The 25,198-nt window shown below is 45.5% G+C and overlaps 1 protein-coding gene across 1 annotated transcript; it reads left to right on the top strand.

The window, feature by feature from the left end:
• Positions 1 to 719: 719 nt before the first annotated feature.
• LOC130153724 (heat shock factor protein 5-like) lies at positions 720 to 24,940 on the top strand. Its single transcript, XM_056348980.1, has 7 exons — positions 720 to 927; positions 1,722 to 2,399; positions 5,147 to 5,521; positions 8,764 to 8,861; positions 13,860 to 14,377; positions 19,088 to 19,247; positions 23,510 to 24,940. The coding sequence occupies exons 1-5, from the start codon at positions 720 to 722 to the stop codon at positions 14,133 to 14,135; spliced, it is 1,635 nt and encodes a 544-aa protein (XP_056204955.1). The 3' UTR covers positions 14,136 to 14,377; positions 19,088 to 19,247; positions 23,510 to 24,940.
• The last annotated feature ends 258 nt before the right edge of the window (positions 24,941 to 25,198 follow it).

The following is a 25,198-nucleotide window of genomic DNA, read 5'->3' on the forward strand; positions in this document are numbered from 1 at the left end:
CTTTTCTTCACACACACGCACCCCCCCACACCCTCCCTTAGCCAAGTAACATTGTGGTACCCAAAACATCCTGTGGCAATTAGTTCCCCGGTTTCCCTGTGATTAAGTACCTGATTTGATTTCTCCTGTTTGAAATCCTCCATGAGTCGTGCTTGCCTCCTTTACACTAACTACAACTTTACTACCTATATTTTTATATAACTGCCCCTCTGAAGATTCCTTCTTCAGTATTTCCTTCCGCTGAAGCTAGTTCTTACCCTCGCTGCTGATTTTCTCTGCCCCATTTTAACTCCACTTGATCTGTTCTGGCGTGGGGATCAGAACTGCACAGGTCTGGGGGGTTTTGGGGCAAATGTGACACAATTCCCGATTTGTTCCGTGTTCCTCTGCACTCCTTATAAATTCGCTTTTCCTTTTGTGAACTGCCAGTGGTTTTTAAGCCGACACTTTTGCTCTGCCGGCTGCATTCCTCCCGGAGGGGTACGCACCAGCCCGGGGTGCCCCCGGCACATGGAGCAGCTCCCGAGCCCCCGCCGCCCGCGCCCCTCTCCGTCCCCGCCGCCCGCACCCCGCGGCAGCCGCGGCGCCCGGGCAGGTCCGGCTGCTCAGCAGAACCCGCCCCCGCCCCGCCCCTCCCCTCCCTGGGATTCGATGTTGTGTCACGTGGTCCTGCGGCCCCGCCCCCTTTCCCGCGCGCGGTCCCGGGGCGCCGGGCAGCCATGGCGGGGTGCGGGGTCGCGGAGCGCGTGTTCCCCGCTCTGCCCCGCCTGCAGCCGCTTTCCACGGCCCGGCGCCCGCCCGCGCCGTGGTTCAAGGACGTCCAGGCTGCCCCCGGGACGGCTGTGGGCTGGCAGCGGGGCCGCCCCGAGCGGCAGCTTTCGGCCCCGGGCCTCAGCCGCCCGGTCGCTCACGGAAGCTACGGCAGATGCTGGTGGCAGCGGAGCTGAGGGGCCGGCGGGGTGAGGGGACCGGCGGGGCGGAGGGGGTGGCCGAGGGGACCGGCGGGGCGGAGGGGGATGGCGGGGCTGAGGGACATGGCCCGGCTGAGGGGACATGGGGAGCTGAATGGACGGGGGGAGCTGAGGGGGATGGCGGGGCTGAGGGGGAGCTTGAGGGGGATGGCGGGGCTGAGGGGGAGCTGGGGGGGGGCGGGGCTGAGGGGGAGCTGAGGGGGATGGCGGGGCTGAGGGGGAGCTGAGGGGGATGGCGGGGCTGAGGGGGAGCTTGAGGGGGATGGCGGGGCTGAGGGGGAGCTGGGGGGGGGCGGGGCTGAGGGGGAGCTGAGGGGGATGGCGGGGCTGAGGGGGAGCTGAGGGGGATGGCGGGGCTGAGGGGGAGCTGGGGGGGGACGGGGCTGAGGGGGGGCTGAGGGGGATGGCGGGGCTGAGGGGGAGCTGAGGGGATGGCGGGGCTGAGGGGGATGGCGGGGCTGAGGGGGAGCTGAGGGGGATGGCGGGGCTGAGGGGGAGCTGAGGGGATGGCGGGGCTGAGGGGGAGCTGAGGGGGATGGCGGGGCTGAGGGGGAGCTGAGGGGGATGGCGGGGCTGAGGGGGAGCTGAGGGGATGGCGGGGCTGAGGGGGAGCTGAGGGGGAGCTGAGGGGATGGCGGGGCTGAGGTGGGGCTGAGGGGGGGGGGCCGGGCTGCGGGGGGGGCCGGGCTGCGGCCGTGCCGTGCCGAGGGACCGGGGCGCTGCGCGGACCAGCGCCGCGGCGGGGCTGAGGGCCGGGGGCCGCGCGCGGCGGGCAGCGCCTCGCAGGCGGGGCACGGAAGCGGAGGCCGCGCGGGCGGCGGTTGAGCGCGCGGCGGTTGGTGCCACCTACCGACACGGACGCGTCGCAGCAGCCCGTCCCCGTCAGTGCCGACACCTTCCCCGCCAGGCTGTGGCGGCTGGTCAACAGCCCGCGCTGCCGCTCCGTTCGCTGGGGCGCCTCCGGCCGGGGGCTGGTCATCAACCGGCCGCGCTGTGAGTGCGAGCTGCTGGGCGCCGGGCCGGCCGTCGCCGCGCAGCCGGGTGGCCGTGGGGCAGCGGCAGCCGCCGGTTTCTTCAAGACCAAGAACTTCAGCAGCTTCATCCGGCAGCTCAGTCTCTATGGCTTCCGCAAGGTGGGGATGTTGCCGGGGAGCAGTGTGGTGGGGCCCGGGCCTGGGCCGGGCCCAGAGGGTGGACAAGGCAACGGTGGCAACTGCACCGGGCCCCTGCATCGCTTCCGCAGCCCCCACTTTCGCCGCGACCGCCCCGACCTCCTCGTCCACCTGAAGCGCCTGACGAAGGGCAACAAGGCGAAGATGGCAGCGGGCCTGGATGTGACCAGCCGCCCACCCAACCGCTTCCAGCGCTTGCCTGGCACGCCACTGAATGGGCAGCCGCTGCCTCCGCCCTCGACGCTCAGCAGGCCTGGTGAGTCAGAGTGGGCCATGTGGGGCCTTGGTGGGTTTTTGAGAAGCGCTGGGTGGCATGGGATTTGAAAATCAATGCTCTCCTGAGGGAGAAGGGTTACCTGTCCTTGCCGGTGGCATCTCAGTTCAGCTGGTATAGGGAAGCTGTTGTTGTTTATGCAGGTAGATCTGCTGCCAGTAAGCATGAGTAGCATGGTTCACATGTATTTCAGGCTGCCTGTAGACTACAGTACAGTCTCCATTGCGTGCTACACTAAGAACACCCTTGCTCGATCTCTGTGGAGCTGGCACAGCTCTACCAGATGAACGTTACTGCTTCTTGCCCGTCAGTAAGGATGCCCATCAGTAGGGATGCTTAATATGCTGTCATTACATGTGTGTGAAGCAGTGAGTCGTGTGAAGTGATAACTAGAGCATCCTGTTAGTTTTGTGCAAAGGCGACAAGACCTGGTAGTAAGATTTTTGTCAGTTGTCTCCTGAAAAAGAATTCACAAGCTACGTAGTTTTTAAAACTGATTGAATGAGTAGGTGAGAGCTAATTAGAAAATAATACTGCTGAAAAGCCCTAGAACGTGTTTTCTTTCTTTCTAACCCTCTTTGAGAGGATCTGAGTTTTCCCAAGACAAGTGTGAGCCCTCAGGATTATTCCACAAATTTTGTATCGGCCCTAAAGCTTTGTAGTTGGTGCTGTGTAAGGAAGATGTGAATATCTTGCTTTGCAGTGCTCTTGGGCTGCTGCCAGAAGAGCACTCCGGCTTCCCATTCCCTTGGTGGCGTGTTAACTGTCATCTTCCTTGCAGCTGATACAGCAACGTGTTGGTTCAGCGCAGTGATCGGAGAAGACTTTAATAGCCTGGCTGGCTCTTGGACCCGAGTGATGCACCCCATGGGTGCAGAGCTGTAAGGCGCGGTGTAGGAGGAGCGGCAGGACTGTGCGACCAGGAGAAGGGGAGAAGCAGTTGACGGTACTGCTGTCTGCAGCACCGGCTGGCCTTTAGAGCAGAGTAGGGTATCCCCATACTCTTGGTTACTGTGTCAGGGTAGGAACTGTCATCTAATTCAAGTGGTGTTTTCCGTGATGTGTGTGGAACTGCACGTGCAATACCAAGAAGACAAAATGAAGCATCTGAGAAGGGATGGAACTTATTTCAGTAGGGAGGCTAGGAAACATTTAAACTAATGATTTGATGTTAACCTTGTTAAGGCTAAGATGAGTCATTGCAGACTTCAGTGACGTGGTTTGTCTGATGTAATGCAGACCATTGGTAAAGGAAATTATGAGAAAGAGATGACTTTCATTTTTTGTCCTCTGTTTTTATGGCTGCAGTTTCAGTTTTTTTTCAGAGTTTTTGCTCTAGGAGTCTCATTTTCTAGAAAGACAGAACAAGGAAAACATTGGGGTTTCTATGCAGTCAAGTTCTGACAGGCTGACAATGCACTGTGCGCTCTGTACTGACTGTTTAGGGGCACGTCTGTTCCCAGTGTCTTGCAGGGTGTAACGCTCTGTTAAACATTCAGGAACAATTCCTGGACAGCAACTGGAGGTTGGTAACTTGGCATCCCGTGGTGTCTTGTTTACGTGTTAGAACTAGATAATCTTCATGTCCCTATCCAAAGGTAAAATATAAACAAAAGAATTTTCATACCCCTGTTCCTTCTCTGTTTATAAATGGTGAAAGTACTGAACAGGAAATAAACGGTCCTATACATTAAGTCTTAGCAAATCTTCAGGGTCAGCTGGTATTTATTTAGTGATTCTTAATGGTTAAATGTGAACTTGCAGAATAATGACTGTATGTTACTGATTTCATCAGAGGAGTGCAAGAGGTAAATGTGAGGCTATTTTTAAAAAAAGTCCTTTTGGGTGAGAATTGGAAACTACAGGTCTGAGAAAGCCTGGCTTCTAGATAAACCCTATTGACGTGAACCATCCTGAAACTTGTAATTCTCATGGCTAAATGCAATCCTGCAGGGGAGTCACAAATGCAGTAGTTCTTGCAGAAATCAATGAGCACAGGCGTTTGCGGTGTTACTGTCAGTGTTTCCACAAAGTCACCAAAACAGAAATTGAGCTGTCATGGTATAAAAGCAAATACCATTTCATGAAACAGTAACTGTCTGAGAGAGGAAACTATAAAATAATAGAGAAGAATAAAAGGACTGTCTAAGAAATAACAAAATGGCAAAGACTGGGATATTTTAGTCTGCACTGAACTAGTTGAGCTGAGAAAAAATTGGCTTTGAAATTTTTTTCTTGACCAAATAAATGACTTGTCATAAAGTACTTGCAAAGTCCATTGGAGGATTTTGACATTGCCCTTCCCTTGGCCGTTTGTGAGCTGTCAGTAGTGGAGTTTGGTCAAATCTTGCTTTATGATGTCCCTTTTTTAGAATGTATTGTCTGATTTAACACACCGTACTTTCAAAATTGCTTTTGTTTGGTTTAGTAAGTTACTACACATTTTGATTTATAGCACATTTCTAAATATGGGTAACTCGTTACTGCCAGTTTAAGGAGATTGAATGCTACGCAGACACCTCTGGGTTGGCGCTTCACTCGTGTGCCACACAGCAGTTAGTGCATGCTCGGGTCTAAGAGTACAGTCTCCTTTCTGGATTAAGTACGCTGGAGCAAAGGTAGTCTTCCCAAATCATGTTGTAGAGCCTTGGCTCCTCATATTGCCTTTCTTTGCCTGTGAAAACTCCTTTCCTTAACACTTGTTTCGCTTTATTTTGTACCCACTGCAGGACTGCTGACTGTAGGACAGTTTCATCAACTTTACGGTCAAGGTGTTTTCCCTCCTTACTCCTACATGGCAACCTCGTGCCAAGCCCCCAGCACTTTACCAGCACAAAGATTAGATCCGACTCCAGTCCCTTCCACTTGGATCCAGCAGGGACCACTTGGGTTGCTGCCAGGGCAAGGGGCTTCCCCAGCTTTTCCAGATAAAGGGGCTGCCTTTCCTGTACTCCAGACACTTCCAACAGGAGCCACGTACACCCTCCAGCCTGTGGCTTCTCTTCCGCCACTTCAGCAAGGGACTCAAAGCGTTGCCGCATCCATTGCAAATTGCAGCAGCTCTGCATCTTCAGTGCCGTACTCACAAGCCTGCTATCCAACAGGTATGAAAAAAAATTTCTGCATTTGCTTTTCAAAAATAGATTTTAAAGTGAGACTTTCCAATATTTTTCTACAATACTCCGCCATGTGTATATCTCAAGTGAGAATTAGAAAGTGTCAAGTCTAAAAGGAAGATGGACCTAAAGCAAAAGGAGTTTCTGTTTGGTATTCGTGCCCTTCCTCCAGATTTTGTGTGTCCCCTGGTGATTTTCTGGATAGCCTTTCTGTTGAGGTGAAAGGGCGAGGAGAAGAATATTTGTCCAATACTAGTCGGTGTGAGGCTAACTTTCATTTTTGTTTTTTTAATTAAGCAAAACTTGGACAATGATATTAAAGCACTGAGACCTTGTTAAGAAGTAGTATCCTAGGCCTTGGTCTCATGTTTTTCCAGGTTAAGGTTTTAAACTCAAAGATCAGTCAAAAGTATTGTGCAGAACAGGGGTCCTCAAACTTTATAAACAGGGGGCCGGCGCGCGGATTAGATGGCAGGAAGTCATCTGCGTCTGCTTGGTTTCCCCCTCCAACCCCCGGCGCGGGTGGGGGTGGTGTGGGTGTTCTGTAAATAGGGGGGGCTGGATTGAGGACCCTGGGGGGCCATATCCGGCCCGTGGGCCGTAGTTTGAGGACTCCTGGTGTAGAATATTTCATTCTGCTCATACTATTTTTGTATCTACATTTTTTTTCTTGCTTAGCTTCTTTATGTTGTATTTTTTTATGCACTGAAAACTAGAAAGTACAAAAGTCTTGGCTCCTTTCTTTTTTCTAAATTATTTCTGCCACAATTGTCAGTCTCACTTAATCACTCAATTGCAAAGTAAATCAGTCTCACTGAAGTGTTTTTATTCTTCAGAAGAGGAGTTGAAGCAAATTACTGTTCTTTTCCTTGCCCTTACCTTGAATGGGAAAAATCACATGATAGGGTATTTTCTGGGGAGTGGTGGTGTATTTGTTGTGGGTTTGTGGTGTTTTTTTTTAGTTTCCCTAAAACTTCTGAAATTCAGAACAGTGACTCTTTCCTTGAACAAACTAAAGCTCAGTTGTTATTCTTTCCTTCTGCCTGCTCCTCCTTTGGCAGCCGCACCTTCACAAAGACAGCTATCTATCCCTGTTTAGAAATCCTACACAGTGAAATCATTACATCTTTTGTGCATGTCTTCTGAGACCTCTGCTGAGAACATTTCGGACAATAATCAACAGTTTCTGTAACGTCATTTTTGTCAAGGAAGGGTTCTGAGGAGCTGGGCATTTCTTGTAGACACACTTAAATGTTTAAGAGACAGGCAACTTCTGCCACGTGCTCCTTGCCTTGTGCTCCTTATGCAAAGATTTCTGTGGTGGCCAGAGTGTGGAGCCTGCCTTACCAGCTGCTAACTATCAAGTCTTCTCCCAGGAGCAGGTGTCCTGAGAGTCATAGAATGGTTTGGGTTGGAAGGGACCTTAAAGATCAGCAAGTTCCCACCCCCCTGCCATGGGCAGGGACACCTTCTATTAGACCAGGTAGCTCCAAGCCTCATCCAGAATACTTGCTTAATTAAGGTGGGAGGTGGGAGGTGGTCCCCGCTTTGCGTTTCTATTGGTTACAGAGCATAGGCTGAAACTCATCATGATGAATTGTAGTTGTCTCTGTCTCAGCTAAGGCCCCAGCCCTCTCCCGTAGTCAAGGGAAGGAAAGGGGCGTCTCGGGTGCGATTTCACGTAGCTCGGTTTAGAGTTTGTCTTGGGGTAAGATTCCTGGTGTCCTGGAAGTGCCTGTTTTGAAGTACTGCCTGTAGGGGAGCTGAGGGAGACCAGCGTAGATTTAGACATGAATATGGAGATCTCTCTCACTGGATGACGCTCGTTGCTTTAAGTTTAAAGGATAACTTGGCTATGTTGCTCAGGTAGAACCTTCTGGGGTGGGAGGTGGGTGTGAGAACGCAGTGAAAACATACCAAATTTTGCAAGGTGTAATCAAAACTAAAATACAGAAACTTAGGGAATCTGAGGCGTTTGAAACCTCCAGTGAATTAATTAGCGTTTCTGAGAGTGTAAGTGACATTTCACTGGAGTATGATAAATCTTTTAATTTTCACTGTCACTCTAGGACTGTCTCAGCGGTTTTACTTCTGTGCCTGTGTATCTCTTAATCTCTCCGCTATCCTTTCTTCTATATATTATAACATACAGAATGCTGAAAGCGTGTTTCTTCAAATGTCCACATGAAAAAGCCTGGTTTCCTTCATCATGAAAGCACAGCAGCAAGATTAGTTTGTTTGGAAAGTGATAGTTAACCTTAAGATATGTATTTAGTAAGTGAGAGAACTAAAGAATGTATGTTCAATCTTATTCTTGACTCTCTTCATTTCACTTTTGAAGTCCCATTAAATGAAATCAAAGTAGAACTTTGTCAAAAGATTTCTTTTTGTGTGTATTCAAACTTGTTTGTTAACTTCCGTGACAAAAAGATTTCCCTGGTTTTTCATTATGATTCTTATTGAAAAGTCAGTAACATAAAATACGCTCATCTAAGTCTTTTTTTCCCCACTAGCCTTAGACCATAATTAGTTTAAGGATTTAGTTCTGTTTACTTTCAACTATCTGCAAAACCTTTGACAGTAGTAGAATCGCGTCAAAGAAATGCGTTGAAGCTTTATTATCCGAGAGTGTCTAATAATGAAAAATCAGTCATGGAGACCATGTGAGAAATATTAGTTATTGGTGCCACCTGACAGTGCAAGTCCAGTCGCGCCTTTTGAATGCATCTGTGGCTGTAGGGTTCATTTACCTATGAAGACCTTTCTGGTGAGTGGTAGTTTAGGAGTAGTCATGATACTCTTCGGAATGATACACTCTTGGTTAAGATAATTCATTTTCTTTGTAAGTCTTAAAATTCACATGGTCACAAGTGTGTATGAACACCTAGGCTCAGCTATGTGAATACGCTTTCTGTGGTGTATTGTGACAAGAAACTCAAGCAGCCAAATCAGAGAGGTGATACTAAGACACAAAAGACTCTGATTATGAGGTTTCTGCATGTATGTGTGTATGTTACCAATTTTACAATATATATTTTTAATACATCTATACATATCTTAAATATTTTTAAGGTTAAGAAATTGGTCTTAAAATGACTTGGGAGGTAACAATAAATTTCTGGAATGTCGTTTACTGTGTGATTATTGAAATGTTTAATCAAAGTAAGCAATAGAACTGCACACCAGACACAAGTTCCGGCAGTCTGATAGCTGTGTTTGAATTCTTGCAGCCACACCGCAGAGTTGTTCAGCAGCAGCCCACACAGATCCTCTGGCTGGCTGTGCTGGTCCTACTGCTTCAGCGTGCACCCACGACAGCTTTCTCCAGGTGAGCGTAGCCTACTGAAAGGAGGTGAAAGAGAAGGAGACTGTATGAATGAACTGCAGGTTTATACACTTGTGAAATTAAGGATATAAATTTGAAAACTGATCTGCTTGATGAAGTGAAAGTGATGTGGTTTACAAATACCTATTTCAAAGAACCACTGAATGTTAAACGGGTAGTTTTGTAATTCAGGTTAGGTTTCAGGGTAGCAGCATAGTGGGTGTCCTCATCAGTGGAGTGTTTTTGCTTGACTTCACCAGAATCGCTTTTAGTTAATGAGCCTGCATTTGTATTTGAAGAATGTTCTTGCCTGGACAAAAAGAGATTCTTTAATATTATGAAAATACTGAGAAGCAGCTCCACTTCTTTGTCCCGGACAGCTTCCTGCAGTCCTGAGTTTGATTTGATGAACGAGGAAAACTAAGGTGACTTTGTGGAATGGGCCCCACCTCGGAGATCTCTTATTAAAGATAACTCCAGTACTTCTTGTAAATGCTTTATGTAATTTTAGTGGAAACTGCGCCTTATTTGGAGGGCCTGGCTTATCAGATATCAGAAGATCTGAAGTAAAAATGCAAGAGCTTCCTTTTCTATTACAGCATAACGCATATACTTTTTTCCCCCTCACAGAGGACAAGCGAAGCAAGTTATGCTTATGCGTGTTGAAAAAGGGTTGACCTACCCAAGCTTGATCATCCAGTTTCCTGTCTTGCAAATATCAACCTTTCTCTTTTATTCATGACTTCTTTTAAAAAATAAGCTTATCCAAGATGGGCAGGTTATGGCCAGGGTAACACGTTAGTGTAAGGCTATAAATAGCCAACAGCCAGTCATGCTGTCGATATTGTAGTATTTATTTTTCGCACAGTGCATCTTTGTCCTCTCACTTTCATTGTGAGCTGCTTTTTTCCTCCAGGACATGAGGATCCATCTGAGCGATGGGCAGTCACAATTAAATAGCTTATCTCGGAAGGCCGAGATCCATGGGATAGTAAATCATTCCAAAGGAGTTGTCAGAGGTGGTGTTGTGGCTAGATTGAAGGATAATATACAGTGTCCAAAGGGTCTAGTAAAAATCAGTTGTTTGGAGAAGCAAGTCCATGGGCGGCATGTGGAGTCAGAAGAGCTTTCGGCCACTTGCTAGTGGTTGCTTTGTTTCCTGGAAACCCCCAGCAAAAAGCTGCCGAGCATCTGGGCAGACAGAAGGCCAAAGGCAAGCAGTGCCCTGTATCAGTTCCACCAGGTCAGTAACCGGCTGTCTCTGAGCAGGGTAACACAGCTATCGTACCGCGTGGATCAACGGGACTTCTTGAGATTTCCGAGTCTTAGCATAGCATAGGTCATTTCTCCTGGAACGTGGTGACAGGCTGTGCAGGTGGTACAGAAGACAGCAGTTTGCCTGCGGTTCTTGCTGAGCTGTGGGGAATAATCAGTTTGCCTTTTGTGTGTTCTGGGGCATATACTTCCCCAAACTTCTGCTGGGGGATGTGGCAAGCTGCAGTACTGAGCATCCTGCCCGGCTGGTGTACTGATCATCCATCAGTAACCACTTGCACAAATCCTCAAAAGCGGTAAAATTTATCAGCCCTGGCTGACTAAGCATTTTTATTGTTCTTCACAAAAAATAGAACTATTGCATGGTATATTTCCTATCGTTCCACTCGATACCTTCTACCAGTTGCAGGAATTCAGTGCGATGCTGTTGAAGTGTGGTTTGCGGGGCGTTTTAGGCTGTTTGGTCACGCTGTGTGCTGCTAGGTAGGAGTGGCAAAGCCTATGCGAAACTGCTGGACCAGTCCCGAAGACAGCGAACCATATCGGCACACTAGTAGTCAGCAAGCTGGTTACCAGCCCCGTTTCTGTTGGATCCAGACGGTGCTTTGTGGTCTCAGAAGGAAAAGCGGGCACTCTTGGACAAGGAAGCCTAACCTTGTGCTGTTCTTACTGGGTCTTGCAGAGAGCATCACTTTTAAGTTTAGGAGAGATTTAAGACAGGTGGAGTTTCTGGGTCTTGGGGGCCAGCTGCTGGGCTTGTACAGTACGCACCTGAGCTGCTGAAAGTGTTAGGTGACCCTGACTGGAACATGGGCAGACCAGGCCGGTAACTAACTGGTTGGTTGGCTGCAGTTTGCTCTCCAGGAAAAGCTACAGAGAATTACTGCATGGAATGGCAAGGGGACATAGGTGGTTATACCCAGACATGGTGGCTGATGATGGTGTATCTCACCAGGTTTCTGAAATCGGGGTTTCAGAGGTTTGTATTACACTCTCATCACGGTTGGTTACAAAACAGGGAGCTCAGGTACAACTTCTTACCCATTTTTTCATTTGGGTTCTCTTAAGTGGGGTTTGGATTAGTGTGATGAATCAGTATCCTTGGGTAGGAATGAGTCTTTTGAGAGACCTCCTGCTATCTTCTGCAACAGCAGTGCTGGCAGCTCACAACCATTAGCTCAATACTTCCCCACTGCTTTATCATAGATGTGAACTGAGGCTACATATGGGATTTCAGCGATTTTTTTTTTTTTTTTTTTTTTCCCTGCCCCCACCTCGTTTTGTTTTTTTTTTAATAGCAGCCCTGCCGTTTGATTATTGCTATTACCATGGTTATTAAGCTGTCGGTATTTCCTTGTGGAACTGAAGCAAGAGGTAACGGGAAATGGAAGAAATGAACGTGCAAGAAAAAAGAAGAACTTTCTGACCTTAAAAGCAGTCCTAAGTAGTTTGCTTTTATTTGTAATAAGGAATGATAATCAGCCATGTTATTTCAAAAAGAAATCAAGTCTGAACTAATTCCGATTGCCCAAGCACTCAAGCCAGATTTGTGTAGTCCTAGCGGTCCCTGAAAAGGTGTGGTTGTGCTTTAATTCCTGCACACGCTACGCTAATCTTGTAAGTGAAATGCCCGTCTTCTCTTTCACCACTTCTGCTAAGTTAGACCATTTTTCCTCTTGAGCTTGAATGACCAGCAAGCTATTAGTCTTTCAGGCCCTGACTTCTCAATCTTTTATCGGTTTTCCTTGTTTCATTGCTGCCTCCCCCCATCCTTCTCCAGGTGAACTAAAAGGATTTAAATTGTAGCTTTGTGTGGCCCCTTTCTCCTGTTGGAAATACACACGAGATCCTGTAGTGCATCCAAGAGGACAATATGTGCTATAACAGCTTCAAGCTGAGGTCCCCTAAGAAGAGGCAGAAAAAGCTTCAGTATGGGTGGGTTGGTTGGTTGGTTTTTGGCAGGGATGATCTTATTCCTGGATGGTTTGGTAATCCAGATCTTACTTAGAATCCTGACTACTTATGACACTAAACAAGCAATGCAACAGAAATGAAACACCTTATTAACATTTTAAAAAAATAGAACTGAAAAAAAATCAAATGAGAGGAATAATGTTTGAACCTATCTCATAAAAACATAAAGGTGGCTTAGCCTTTAATGAAAAGATTTTGCTTAACTAAACCTAAATTTCTCAAATTCCAGGTTTTATTTCCCCCTCCGTTTCCCCCCACCCTCCACAGTTTGTGGCTATCTGCAAACTGGCACATCTACACGAATCCACACTAGGACTTGCCTTCACACACCCAGGAGACAGGATCTCATCTCTTTGTGGTATCTCCATCAGGGAGAGACCAAGTCCTTCACTGGCATTTGATCTGATACGGCTTTCCTAGTAGGTGATCCTGTAGCTTCCTGTTCTCTAATTTACTCGTCTCTGGAAGTAGCTTTTCATTAACCATGACCTCAGCTAAAAGGTCTAAGGATAGTCAGGCACTAAGGACTACTCCTTCATACTGGATCTCTTCCAAAAGAAGGCTGTATTTTAAATAGACCTGAGTTTCTGTTCAACATCATTGTATGACTTGTATTTGTCAGAAGAAATGACCCTTCTAGTGTCCTTTGACTGAGTCACCTCCAGAAGAAGTAGCAGTACAGACACTGGCTGTTAAAATGTCATCTATCATTTCACTTGGGTAGGACTTGCTGCTTTGGAAAAACTCTTTCATTGTCTTCATTCTGTTTTAAAGGTTATTCGATATATAGGAATGCTACTAAAAAAATCATCGCTGGATTGCTGATTGTGTCCTGTCGTCCTGTGATGTCATTACAGTGAAAAATTTTAGTAGTGTTCAGACGTGATCTGTGATGGCAAAGGCAGTCTCTGTAGGTTCTACAAGAAGTGTTTCTGACCTGAAATTCTGTCGGGTTTTTATGCAGATCGATGCAGACTTTGGGTTGTGCCTCTGTGGGACATTGTCATGACCGGAGAGTCCAGATGTGAGGCTGTGACAGGCAGGGCAGTTTTGCAGTATTTGCTTTCACCGGTATTTGAACTCCCACTCATCCTGGGACTGGGGCGTTCCTGGGGGGCACCCCTTGTGTAGATGTGCCTATGGACAATCACTTGAGGAGGAAAATGGTATTATTGGTTAAGAAGCGGTGAGTTCCTCAAGTTGTGTTGTCCATATGCACATTTACAGCATGTGGACCTTTTTCTTTTGCTTAAAAATGATGTGGTTTATACTGATTTTTTTATACTACAACAACAGGAATGCTTGAGTTTTAGAAGGAACTGAAGGCGGGTGGATTTTCTCTCTCATTTTCTATTACGTATGTGGCACGTGAAGAGGGTGGTTCTAGTGTACCCCCACAGGTCCTACTAAGACCAGAAGTCTCTGATTTGAATGCTTGGGTATATTTAACACCTGCGGTGCAAAGGGTGTGCAGACAATGCATCTGCAGGCATACACCAGCTCCTAGTAAGTAACCTTCTCTCCAGGATAGACCATGAATAGAAGAAAGGAAGCGTGCCAAGAGTAAGGTGGTTAATGAAAACCAAGACAAAGCAGTAGCTTTTATCTTTTTTCTTCTGGTTAAACTTGCTATTAAACTGAGAATAACGGACAATCTTTCAAGCTTTTGGATAAATGGATAAACAGAATCAATACACATCCTGTCATGGTAATTTTTTGATACACAAGTTCACTGTATTTTGTTTTTTCCAGAATCCTCCAATACAGTCATCTTATGAAGCTGAACTGATGCCGTCTGACTGGCTATGTAATATATCTGAAGAAAACAAGAAGGCAGAAGTCAGTCTTGAAGCCACGTTTCAGGTTGCCGCTGAGGTGCATTCATCATGCAAAGCTGAAAAGGTGGGAGTGGCACCTGTAGAGAGCCAGTATTCGATCCTGGAGTTTAATGGAAATCAGGCACCGCCTGTTAATAGTTACGCACCACCTTCAACTGAGGAAGGCCAGCTGGAATGTCTCACTCTGTAACTTCAGACACATCATTTCTGGTGGAAGCAGATGGAGCACTGAATTTGTCTCCATTACAGCCTTCTGACATTCTTTGTGCTGCCGATCCCACTCTGTCTATAGAAACTGCTGCTGCTGCTAAAATACTACAAGAACTTCTGACCACACAGGAAGCAGATGAAAAACGGAGCAAAGAACCAGATCACCGCCCAGCTGAGTTCTCCCTCATGTTTTTTCAGGAAGAATTGTTCAGTCCAGAGCAGGTAAGGGGAGGTAAACCAACATCTTTCTTGAGCTAACTATATTTGATAGTAATGCTAGGGTCTGGACCGGTAGCTTTTCAATATTCTTGCCTGCTTAAGAACTGAAGGCTTCTTTAATTAAGCTTTTAATGTACAGTGAAGGGTTTGCTTGGTAAAACAAGATGTAAAAAAGAAGACGGAATGAAAAAGTATCCCATGTTTCCCATGTTAATGAGCATGACATGTGTCAGCCTGTTGGCCAAGTTAGGGTGCTCATTTGCATGGGAAACATGCGTAGTGCAGGTGTATTCGTGGTGATGAAGTGGATGCTTTTTTAGGTTGTAACATACCATCTTTAATCTCCAACAAAGAAGGGTATTTTGAGAATTGCTGCTGGAGGCAGATTTTTGCTTAAATTTAGATAAACGGTTAGATTGTTTCTGATAAATAGTTGTAAGTTCTGTTTTCTGTGGAAAGTATAGTTTATTCACATTTGACTGGTATAAAGCATCTTCATTGGTTTATACTTTGTGGTGTACAACAAGTTGTAATTGTACTTCGGTCTACCTGTACCTGGTCTTCCCGGTATGTAAAATTATAAGTCTCATGAGGGGTGAGGGGCATTCTAGATGTTACTCTGTTAAGGCAGCAAATGCGTGCTCTGCTTTTTGTTTTGTTTTGTTTTGAAAACAAGGTAAGCTCAGGAGATTGACTGCATCTGTTTCTGCTGCATGAGACCTACCTTGCATGTAGGCACTCAATCTCATTTTTGTGTGTGCATTGAAGCTACTGTCTTATTGTTCTGTCGGTAGCTTGACGCCTTCACTGAAGTTTCTAGATCGGAAATCATCAGCTGGCGCAAACCTCCCGTTGTTGCTTTCAGCGTTATAAAGATTAGTATCTTCCTCTTGGGTATCTTTCTAGAAAGGGGTGTGTATCCTGATCAAGCCTCTGCATAGCTCAAGCCTAGACTAGACCGTTCTGCTCAGTACCGTGTAGGGAAGAGCACATCCCTGTGCTAGTGCATAGAGTTGGCAGCACTCCTTAATTGGTGCCCACTCATTATATTAAGTGTTGACCGCACTTTAAATGTTGTCAGTTTTAGAATTTTGGAACTGCATTTTTAGAATGATAGGTTGTCCCTTGTTGAAGGCCTTTGGAGTCCGTGACCCGAACTTCCTTGTCAAGAACTGGGGGAATTAAGCACACGAACCACGTAGTTGTTTGGGAGGGAGGTTTTGTATATTTGTGAGAATCCTGATGTTGGTCCTGGACTGTAACGGGTTAAATAACTGGCCTCATTTTTTGAGCAATTGAAAAGCAATTCAGGGACTGTTCAGCGTTTTGTTTGACAGATTCCCTCTTTCTGTTAGAACTCCTCTTCAACCAGTCTCCTCCTCCCAAACTCGGGAGAGGGAAGGTTAACTTTAACACCCTACTTGTCCAGAGCCTGGGGTCATGGCAGGTGCAGAACTCTCCAGAGGAGGCTTCGGTGCCTGTACTCCTCACATCAGGCTCCAGCACAGTTTTCTTCCTCATCCCTGAATCTGGAAGCACTCAGGCTTTCAGTGGCTGTTGGTACCATGTGTTTTAGAGCAAGCTTATGACAGAATAGTGGGCGTGCACAGAAGACCGCTCTATTCCTCTCTATACAAGCAGAGGGGGAGCAATTTCCTCCACTGTTCATACAAGAGCATCAGAACAGCTCTGCTGGGTCAGATCAAAGGTTTGTCTTGCCCAGCGTCAAGTCTCAAAACAACAGCTGTAACCTGATGTGTAGGGAAGAGCAAGAACAAGGAGCGCAAACAGAGCAGGGCATTCCTGCTTACACATTCCAGCTACTTTCAGCCGGAAGACTTGCGATGATACTGTGTACTTCATCTTGGGTTTCTGCTCTGTGGACTGAAGTCAGCCCTTGAAACTGTCGGTTTTAGCATACGGGACCTTTTGACCAAGCTGGTACTGTTTTGTTTTCTGTTTCGTTCACAGTATTTCCCAGCATTTAATTACTCTTGTGACCAGCACTGAGCCTTGAACTGTCTTCCTTGTAGAAGTAACAGTTTAGTAGAAACCTGCTTTATTCTGTTTTCCTGATTTCCTAAAAGACAGCAAATTAAAGAGCAGCTCTTTACATGAAAAGAGTTAGTACATTCAACAGTTCAGATCCAGCGTTGTCCTCTCAGCCTCAGTGAATTTCTGTCCTAGACTTTTAGAGGCTTTGGCCTTCAATGGGCACCTCTTATTCCACTCCTACTCCTAAGAAATGTTTTATTTTCTTCTTAAAGTGGAAATAGAACATTTCTGTAATGCTTGATCAAGAGGAATTTGCCTCTGATTTCGTTCAGTCTCCTTGGCAGCATACCTATGTGAAGGCTGAAACGCTTGCTTTCTTTGGGGAAGGTGAATCCAGCAAACCCCGTTCATGCGAGTTGCTAATTTTAGTACCTCAGCTTCCCATCATGGTTCCAGCTGGGTATAGGTATAGTCCAGTCAGTGTCTCGTAAGTCGTGTAAGTAGTGAGATGCAGCAGTTTTGGCGTTTTTCAGTAACTGAAGTGAAAAGGCAAAACTTTCACGTCTGTCAGCTTTGGTAGCTTTGCTTGATTCTCTGCCAAACAATGTTTTGGACTCTGAAGTTGCAGAAGTATTAGACCTGAGTGGAGGGTCTGTCCACAGGTGCGGTGAATCCATGGTCAGAAACATGTTCGCTTAAAAGACCGAACAATAAAAAAAAGGGATAGCTTGGGAGCCAGACTTGTGTGGGCTAGGCTGATGCTGTTAGGATGAAAATGGTATTATTACCTATTACATTAGATTACTGAAGAGTTGGTGTGTAAGATTCTATAAACACAGTGATAAAAAGAAATCTGAAAGGGGTGCTGTGCAGTATGACTGCTCTTCAGTTTCCACACACGCAGCTGTAAGGGTTAAAATTGGACACAGCATTGGAAGTACAGGTTCACCAGTGAGGGGGAATGAAATTTCCTCAGTTTGCTGGCCACGCTCGTCCCGGTGTAGCCCAAGGTGTCGTTAGCCTTACTGGGCACTGCAGCATCCCCAGGTCCTTTGCAGAACTGCTAGTTAGAGTGTCTAGACTACTTTCACCACGTATGCTAGTAACAGTTTCTTGATAATGGTTATCCCAATATGCATGTTACTTGTTTTTTCTTTATCAAACACTGCAATTTGGTATCTACATCCCCTGCCTGGTATTGCTTTTCATTAGTCTCTTCTTTTTAAATAATGAAGTTTGCAGAATTGTTTCTAGAGCAGTTGTCCGGTGGAATATCCGGTTTAGAATGCTTACCTGAGAAATCTTCCCTTCTCTCACTACTTGATGAAGGCTGCTCACTGATTTTTCTAGAACTTGCTATTATGGAAATGTCACCAGGAATAGAGAAGTCATCATCATCACTCGTGAGACTTGGATTCTAGCTGGTGAAGGTAGTGACCTACAGCCTGCCTGCCTTCTTTGTTTTTGTGCCTGGGAAGGAGTTGTGGTTCAGACATCAGACAAAAGGCACTGCTAGCCACGCGTTTTTCACGTGGCCTTGTTAACAGTACTAAAGCAATACATCCAGACAGCACATTTCAAAGAGGAAAAACCGAGTCAAATGGGTATCCAGCAAGTGCAGGAGGTGTGTGGGAGGGAACTAGTTCTCCCTGGAGTACTCCATTACTGTATTTGCACAGGCCTTTTTGAATGTTATTATACAACTTTGTCAAGCAATGTATGTGTGTTTCTATTGATACGTATACACATAGCCTGTTATATACTCAACATTGAGTAATGACAGACTCAAGGTGGTGAGCATGATTTTTGGAAAGACTATCTTATTACCAGGTGTGACCTCTTGTCTTCTGTAAACTCACACATAATGGTTTTCAAAAGCTTTTTTTCCCCTTAATAGAAGGAAACATTGCAGGCTCTGAGCAGTCATTCATCTTTAGGTTATTGATGTATAAGATATTTGCAGAAGAGATGACTATTCTAGAACAGGTGATACGGTGAAAATTTTTCTGTCTAAAGGTAGATTCCAAGTGCTTAACTTTGGGCCTGTACTGCCTCAGTGAAAATGAAACAGAACTTGGTTGTCCGGGTCTTTTTTTTTTTTTTTTTTTTTAAGCTACAGGTTTTTGCCACATGATCATGGAAATGTACCAGTTTGCCAAATGGTTGCCTGCAAAATACATGTAGAGCAGCAGCAGAGGGCTCTAAAAAGCAAGCAACACGTTGTAACTTAACGTCTTAACGACTGGATGGGGTGGGGTGAGATTCCCAACCAGAAATGTGTGGTTCACGTGTGGTTCTGCATCACACAGCTCTGTCAAGTTGAGCTAGATCTGTCGTTATTATTACACGTGCTGGTAAGAATGAGTGCACCTATATTTCTTCTAGCTTATTTCTTCTAGCTATTTTAATAACTGAGGGAAAAGTTCAGACTGTGGGGACATGTACCCTAACTTTGTGTATTCTAGTTTTCTGATCTCATATTTTGCTTAATATGATGTTTTGTAAGAGGTTGTTTCAATTTAGCAACCTTACTTCTGAGTTAAAAACACTTACTATGTCAACTGTCTAGGCAGTGTTCACCACCTGTTAGATGCCCTTTTGGAGTGGAGAAGAATAGCTTTTATTTTGTTTTATTGGTTTTATATTAGTTTTATTATAAGATAACATTGAGTGATCTTTGGTTTTATTTCTTTTGGTGTTGTGTTGTGTTTTTTTAAGGAGAATACTAGTGTTAAAAGTGAATCCAGGACATCGGAGACAGAAGAGAGACAATTCACTTCAGGAGCTGAGCCTGTGAACGAATCTGTAGAACAGACAGATTCATCTGTAAAATCTTTCTCCCGGAAAAGACGCAGTTCAGACACAGGCAACTCTCTCGGTAAGAAAGATTCTACGTTTTCTCAGAGATTACGGTGACAGCTACTCTGAAACTAACTATTACAGAAAGGGGAGAGTAGAAGAATTGTTGTCTGCCGTGTAAATACCTCGTTGTTCCTTCAGTTAAAATACTAAACTTGTACAACCTCTTAGTGTACTTATCAACACACTTCAATAGAGACATGTATGCTAATTACTCTGATGTGGGAAAGGGTATAAATTATGTAAGTAAATAAAATTTGAAGTTCTGGGAGTTGTGCCAGAAACCTGGATGTCACAATATTGAGATTAAGTCCATAGACGTGTTCGCTGGAGGGCGACAGTGCTGTGAAGGAAACACTGAGTAATGAGGTAACTATGGAAGTTCCAGGGGCAAAACCCACCAAACTGATGAAGCTAGTGTAGAAGTCTGAACTCTTTGTCTCAGATCACTGAACACATTGTACCAGTCTGGTAGTGTCCTGAAGCACATGAGAAAAACAAGCCACAGAGTATCTGAGGCTAAAAACTTCACAAATCTAGTAACTGAAGGGAAAACCTAAATGTCCACAGATTAGAGAGACGTAAGAGGACACAAAAAGTACTTGGGATCCATTCTAGAGGGGAATTTGGTTCAGCCTGCAAGTCTCTAAGAAGCTGTTTCCCTCACAGCTGTTCATCAAAGAGCCGATGGTGGGGTTTGAAGAGCTGTTGCTCACTTCAAAGGGTGGTTTCTAGATTCCAGATCATGATGCTAGTTAATAGTTCAGCTCATAATGCCCATCAGTTTCAAACATTTAAGTAAGGAATAAAGTCTTTCTGTCAGGAAGCTGAGAAAAAAGGTGGGATGCCACCTTGAAAAAAGACAAGCTTTTGTTTAAAACACATAATCGAGAGTTCTTGTTCAATTACTTCCTGGTATCACAGATAACTAGCAAACTTCTCAGCTTTCATATCTGAAGCAAAACATTTGCTTAACGTGCCAGTTGTAAAGTTATGTACAGGAACATGTTGGAAAGCATTCCCATGGGATTGTTCCACAGGGATGAAACACTGTTATGCTAATGCTAATTAGCAACGATTGGCATAGTCTACTCTCTGGGAAATGTGACGGTCATCCAGGCCTGCATCTCCACTGTTGTACCTTTGGGGCTTGGTGTGCGTGTTAAGGGTAGAGATAGACAGCACACCTGAGCCCAACGTGATCAGGCTCAAGCTAGCCCAAAGTCAGTTGGGTGCATGATAGAAGCCTCCAAGCTGGCATAGCCTGTCGGCTGCATGTCAGCTGTAAGCCTGAAGCAGGCAGGCTCAAGTGCAAGCTGACTTCTGCTGCTCTGACTACACCTTTGTCTGTCAGCACCTCCTGTCCTCTGTGAGACTCTGGAAACAACTTCTTTTTTAATCTCTCTGTGCTAAAATGCATCACGATGATTTCCAGGTGTTTCTTGGCAACTTGCCCTCTGAGTGTGATGGAGTCCTCTCTGTTTTCCTGTTTTCCTTTGGGCACTCCTTTGCAAGTTTTCTGAGCCTGCAGTTTGATACATGCACCCTGCTGTGAAAAAGGCTCTTCTTCCATCTATTTCAGTAGGCTGTTTTTTTCTATGTTAATGTCACTTTTCTTTAACATCACTTTTCTTTGTTACGTGGTGACACCAAGTTCTAGATACCACACAGCGAGAGCCAATATAATGTGGTACATTTCAGTGACTGGGAGCAGCTCTGAGCCCAACCCGAGCTGTTAATCTGTAAAAACGCACCAAGAATCAAACCCGCCTTTGTGGAGAAGGCATTGCTTCCCTCCAAAGAGTGGACTGGACTTCTTTGCATTTCACAGCTGTTCTGTAGCAAGAAAAGACAAGCGTCCTTTCCCTAAAACACCGTCCCCAGGGTTTCCCTCCGTAGCTGCCAGCCCATCTCTGCAGCACCATAAATCACTGAGATGGGTTATCTGCTTCCTTCAAATGGAAAACCAATGTATTTAACCAGCCTTCTCAGCTAAATTCTAGTTTACCAGTTTTAAGAACATTCTGCCCAGCAGAATCTAGATGAAAGGTGTCTCTAGTTCATTGTCCTGTCTCCAACAGTGTCTTCGGCATTTCTGTACCATTAAGCAGAAAAGGCCTCAGTAACCTTCAGTTGATTTTTAGAGTCCCTTTTTGAAGCTGTGCAAACATTTAGCATCCACTGTGGTTTTTGTAAGTTAATGTCATTAATGCAGATTAACTACACAGCGGGTGAAGAACCCTCCTCTTCAACTACTTCTGAGTCCTCCCGGGAGCCAGAGTCTGCTACAAAGGGTGCAGAACTTAACTCGGCGCTAAGATACATCATTGCAAATGATTACGGGCTGTGTCATCTGTTCCCTTCCCACTCTTTTTCTTGAGAGGCGATGGGTATGGTGCTCTAGCTCCTGCCGTGTTTATCACACGGAGGTGCAAGGAATAGGTCACCTTTCAGGGACTGCTTTTTTTCAGCCCCAAGCTCGCTCTTAGGACATAGATTTGAAGGTGCTGATGATGCGTCTGCTTTTCCCACTACTTTCTAGCTGAGCTTGTCTGTTAAAATGGGAGTTTTGAAATAAATCTGTCCGCTTTTGTTGGCAGCATACACACTTGTAACAGGAGTCCTTTTGGACTTCACAAAGGATTAAGAGGAACTCTGTAAATACTTTGAGTCTCCTTCCCCATCTCCTCTGCATTGTGCTCCACAGGCACACTCAGCTAGTGAGCACAGCTATACTGGACCTAATATCTGTGGCTTGTGCTTCCTCTTCTAAAAGAGCACGGGAGAAGGACCAGATTCTGATGGGAGGAATTTTTGTTTGCAGCCCGTCTTTCTGGAAATAGGCATCTCAGAATGGAGCAGGGGGCATTTGTTACTTGTGGATTGAAGCATTTAAGCTGATGCTGAGACATTAAGCAAAAAATCTTTCTTTCTCGATGGCTGACCATATATTTTCTGTGAGTCGTCTAGTCCTGCAAATAATCTGATGACTTTCTCTGACTTTTTTTCTTTTTTATGCTGCAAGGTGCCCTAGACATTTACCACCCACTCCCATGCCGCTGCAGTTGTGTCACTGTGTGTTCTCTCTCATTCCCTCCAAGGTAAATAGATTTCTAGGTGCAATTGCTAAGGGCAAATCTTCATTCAGGCAAGGTCTCCCATGCTGTCATCTGTTCCCTTGAACTGTTTCCTGCACCTTCCAGCCAAAAATACTGTTAATGTTCATTTAGTTTTCCTATCCGGTCACAGTGAGATCTCTTCCTACAAAGGTGTTAAGAGTTAATGTGGGGACAGGCCTGGCCCTGAGCTCTTGAACATCTGTGTGAAGCCCAAAGCGAAGTTGCTCTCGGGAGTCCGAGCGGCAGCTGCTTGCTCCAGCTCAGTTGCCATTACCTTGACGTCATTATATATTCATTGAAGGCATTTCAAATTGCCTGTCCTGGCAGTCTGCTCTTTGGGATGAGTGGGTGTCATACCCTGTGTCTTAACTTGCCATAATTTAGAGGTGCATTGTTACAAGCCCCCTCATTTCTCCATCCCTATGCGTTTTCAAGATGTGTTCCCAACAGAGTCTGCTTTGGCAGGAGACAGGTGTCAGAAAGTGCAAAAGTGGTGCCTATTGGGCAGGAACTTTGTAGTACAGAGAACGAACAGAGGCTGGAAGATGTGAATGTGTTTGTTTAGAGGTTAAATTTCTTGTGGGTGATGTTTGCAGTGGTAGCGCTGTTGTGACTTTATCGGGGTACTTGTTCACTTTCTTGACCTGCAAGATCTGGCCATACGTGGGAAGTATCTCTGTGCTGCTGTGGATCGAGGTAACTGTCAAAAAAGGAGCCTCTTGTCTGTCCTCTCTGTGACGCCACGAGTTTTTTTCTGGGATCCTGGTGCTGGCTGTGGTGTGCTTTGAGGCAGTTGTGCCTTTTCTGGGTAAACAAAGGGATATGGCACAAGCAGGTCAGGCCTTTCTGTAGATACTGCCAGGGGCTTATAGTAATTAATGTTTGGCTTTTGGTATCCATGGTGGCAAAGGCATTTCTAAATAATACATACTGAAGAAGGGGAGCACTTTTCTTATAATCTGCTTTGGGGTTTTATATTTAAATTTTTGAAAAATTGGAAGAATTCCTGTTTCTTTAAACAGTAGGCCTCAGGTGATCAGGTTATAGTCTGACATTGAAAGCATATTTTATAGTACCTGATAGAAATGCAATTGCTCTGTATGCTGCCAAGGGAAACATATCCAAGCACTGATACGTACTCAGTGTTCCCTTTTCTTCCTAGATCTCCGTCTACCGGTGGATGTACCTCGGAAGCGGGGGTGCTTTCTGGAGGATGAAATAAGAGAGTGAGAAGTGGGTGACAAATGTGCAGCAGCTGCCAGCTGGATTCCCCTGTCAGACTCCAGCAGCCGTGGAGCTTTGCCCACAACAGCCACTTTGGATCATTTCAGCTGTGTTTAAAAAAAAAAAAACAAACCCCAACAAAACACCAAAGACCACACACAAAAAAGCCCCAAACAAAACAACAAAAAACCAGCAAAAAAACCAGCCCCACACCACTCTATTTTTTGCTTTCTTTTTAACTTGGTAGGGTATTGTTCAGTAGGCCTCTTTCATTACATTTTCTACCTGTCAAGTTATAAAGCACCGAGTGGTCAGAGTAATTAATATGAAGTAATTCCTTAGCTGTTTGTATTCTTTAGATTTGGAAAGTCTGAACTTTACAGGAACCCTTAAACACTTTCTTGAGACATCCTTACTGGGAAGCAGATGGGTTTTAGTGCTCTGTTAGGAATCTGTTTCACTTATTTATTTATCTATTTAACGTTGTTGGGAGCTACAGTATGCTCGGCATAGGTGGTGGTTGGTGCTCTCGCTGTCTTTGCTTGCAGTCGTACCGTGGCCCTTTACTGGGGATCGTGTATGAAACAAAAGCATTGGAAAGTCGCAAGATTCTGGGTCTGAATGGGTCTGAGATTTCAGGAGAGCAGCTAAAGGAAAGATGAGCTAATTTTCTAAGTGATTAACCAGGAAACCTTCTTCCTTCCTGAACCAGCTCTCTGTTTCACCAGCAAGTGTATGTATGTCACAGCTGCTGATCTTTTACGTTCCTGGGGAATTCTTCTGGTTTAATAATTTCCTTTTGATGCTAATGGTATCTGTAATGATAAGTTATTTATTATTCTAGTACTCTGTTCTAATTATGTCTTGAAAATATTTTTTAAACTTTTAGAGGAAGATTGTACTTATGTTGATAGCAGATCTTAAGTTTTTAATAGCTATACATTTGTGTTCATGTTAAAATACTGTTTGAAGGATAAAGGGGGCACATCCTCTACTTGTGGTGTTCAGGAGATCCATGTGGAAGAGCACCTAAACCATCCATGTAATGGCTTCATGCGTGTTCATACGAGCCAGCCCTGAGCAAAACGCACGAGAAGGGAGCAGAGAAGCTGTCAGGACCGCCTCGGCTTGTGTAGCTCCCAGCTGTGGCCGGGATGTGCTAAGGGAGCACCGGGCAGTAAGATGAACTGAGGCGAAACCTTTCCTTACAGCTTCTGTAATAAGATCTTTCTTAACCAGTAGTAACTTCTGTAATAAGGTGGTTTGTAACAAGATACTACTTTTTTAAAAATAACTTTTGTAATAAGATGTTTTGTAATAAGGTATTTTAAATAAGTAGCACCTTCTGTAATAAAGGTGTTTTTACCGATAGTCTTGTTACCGGGAGCAGGGTGGGATGTGGTTTCCCGTGTGTGCCCTGTTGTACCCCTGCCCAGGCAGGGTCGGCCTCAGGTGATCAGGTTCTAGTCTGCCGTTGGAAGCGTATTTTGTAGTGCCCGACAGAAATGCGGTTGCTCTGTACGCTGCCGAGGGAAACATACCCGAGCCCTGCTGTGTACTCAGCGTTCCCTTTTCTTCCTAGATCTCCGTCTGCTGGTGGACGCCCCTTGGAAGCGGGGGTGCTTTC

This window comes from Falco biarmicus, chromosome 8, assembly GCF_023638135.1.
Source record: "Falco biarmicus isolate bFalBia1 chromosome 8, bFalBia1.pri, whole genome shotgun sequence".
NCBI lineage: Eukaryota > Metazoa > Chordata > Aves > Falconiformes > Falconidae > Falco > Falco biarmicus.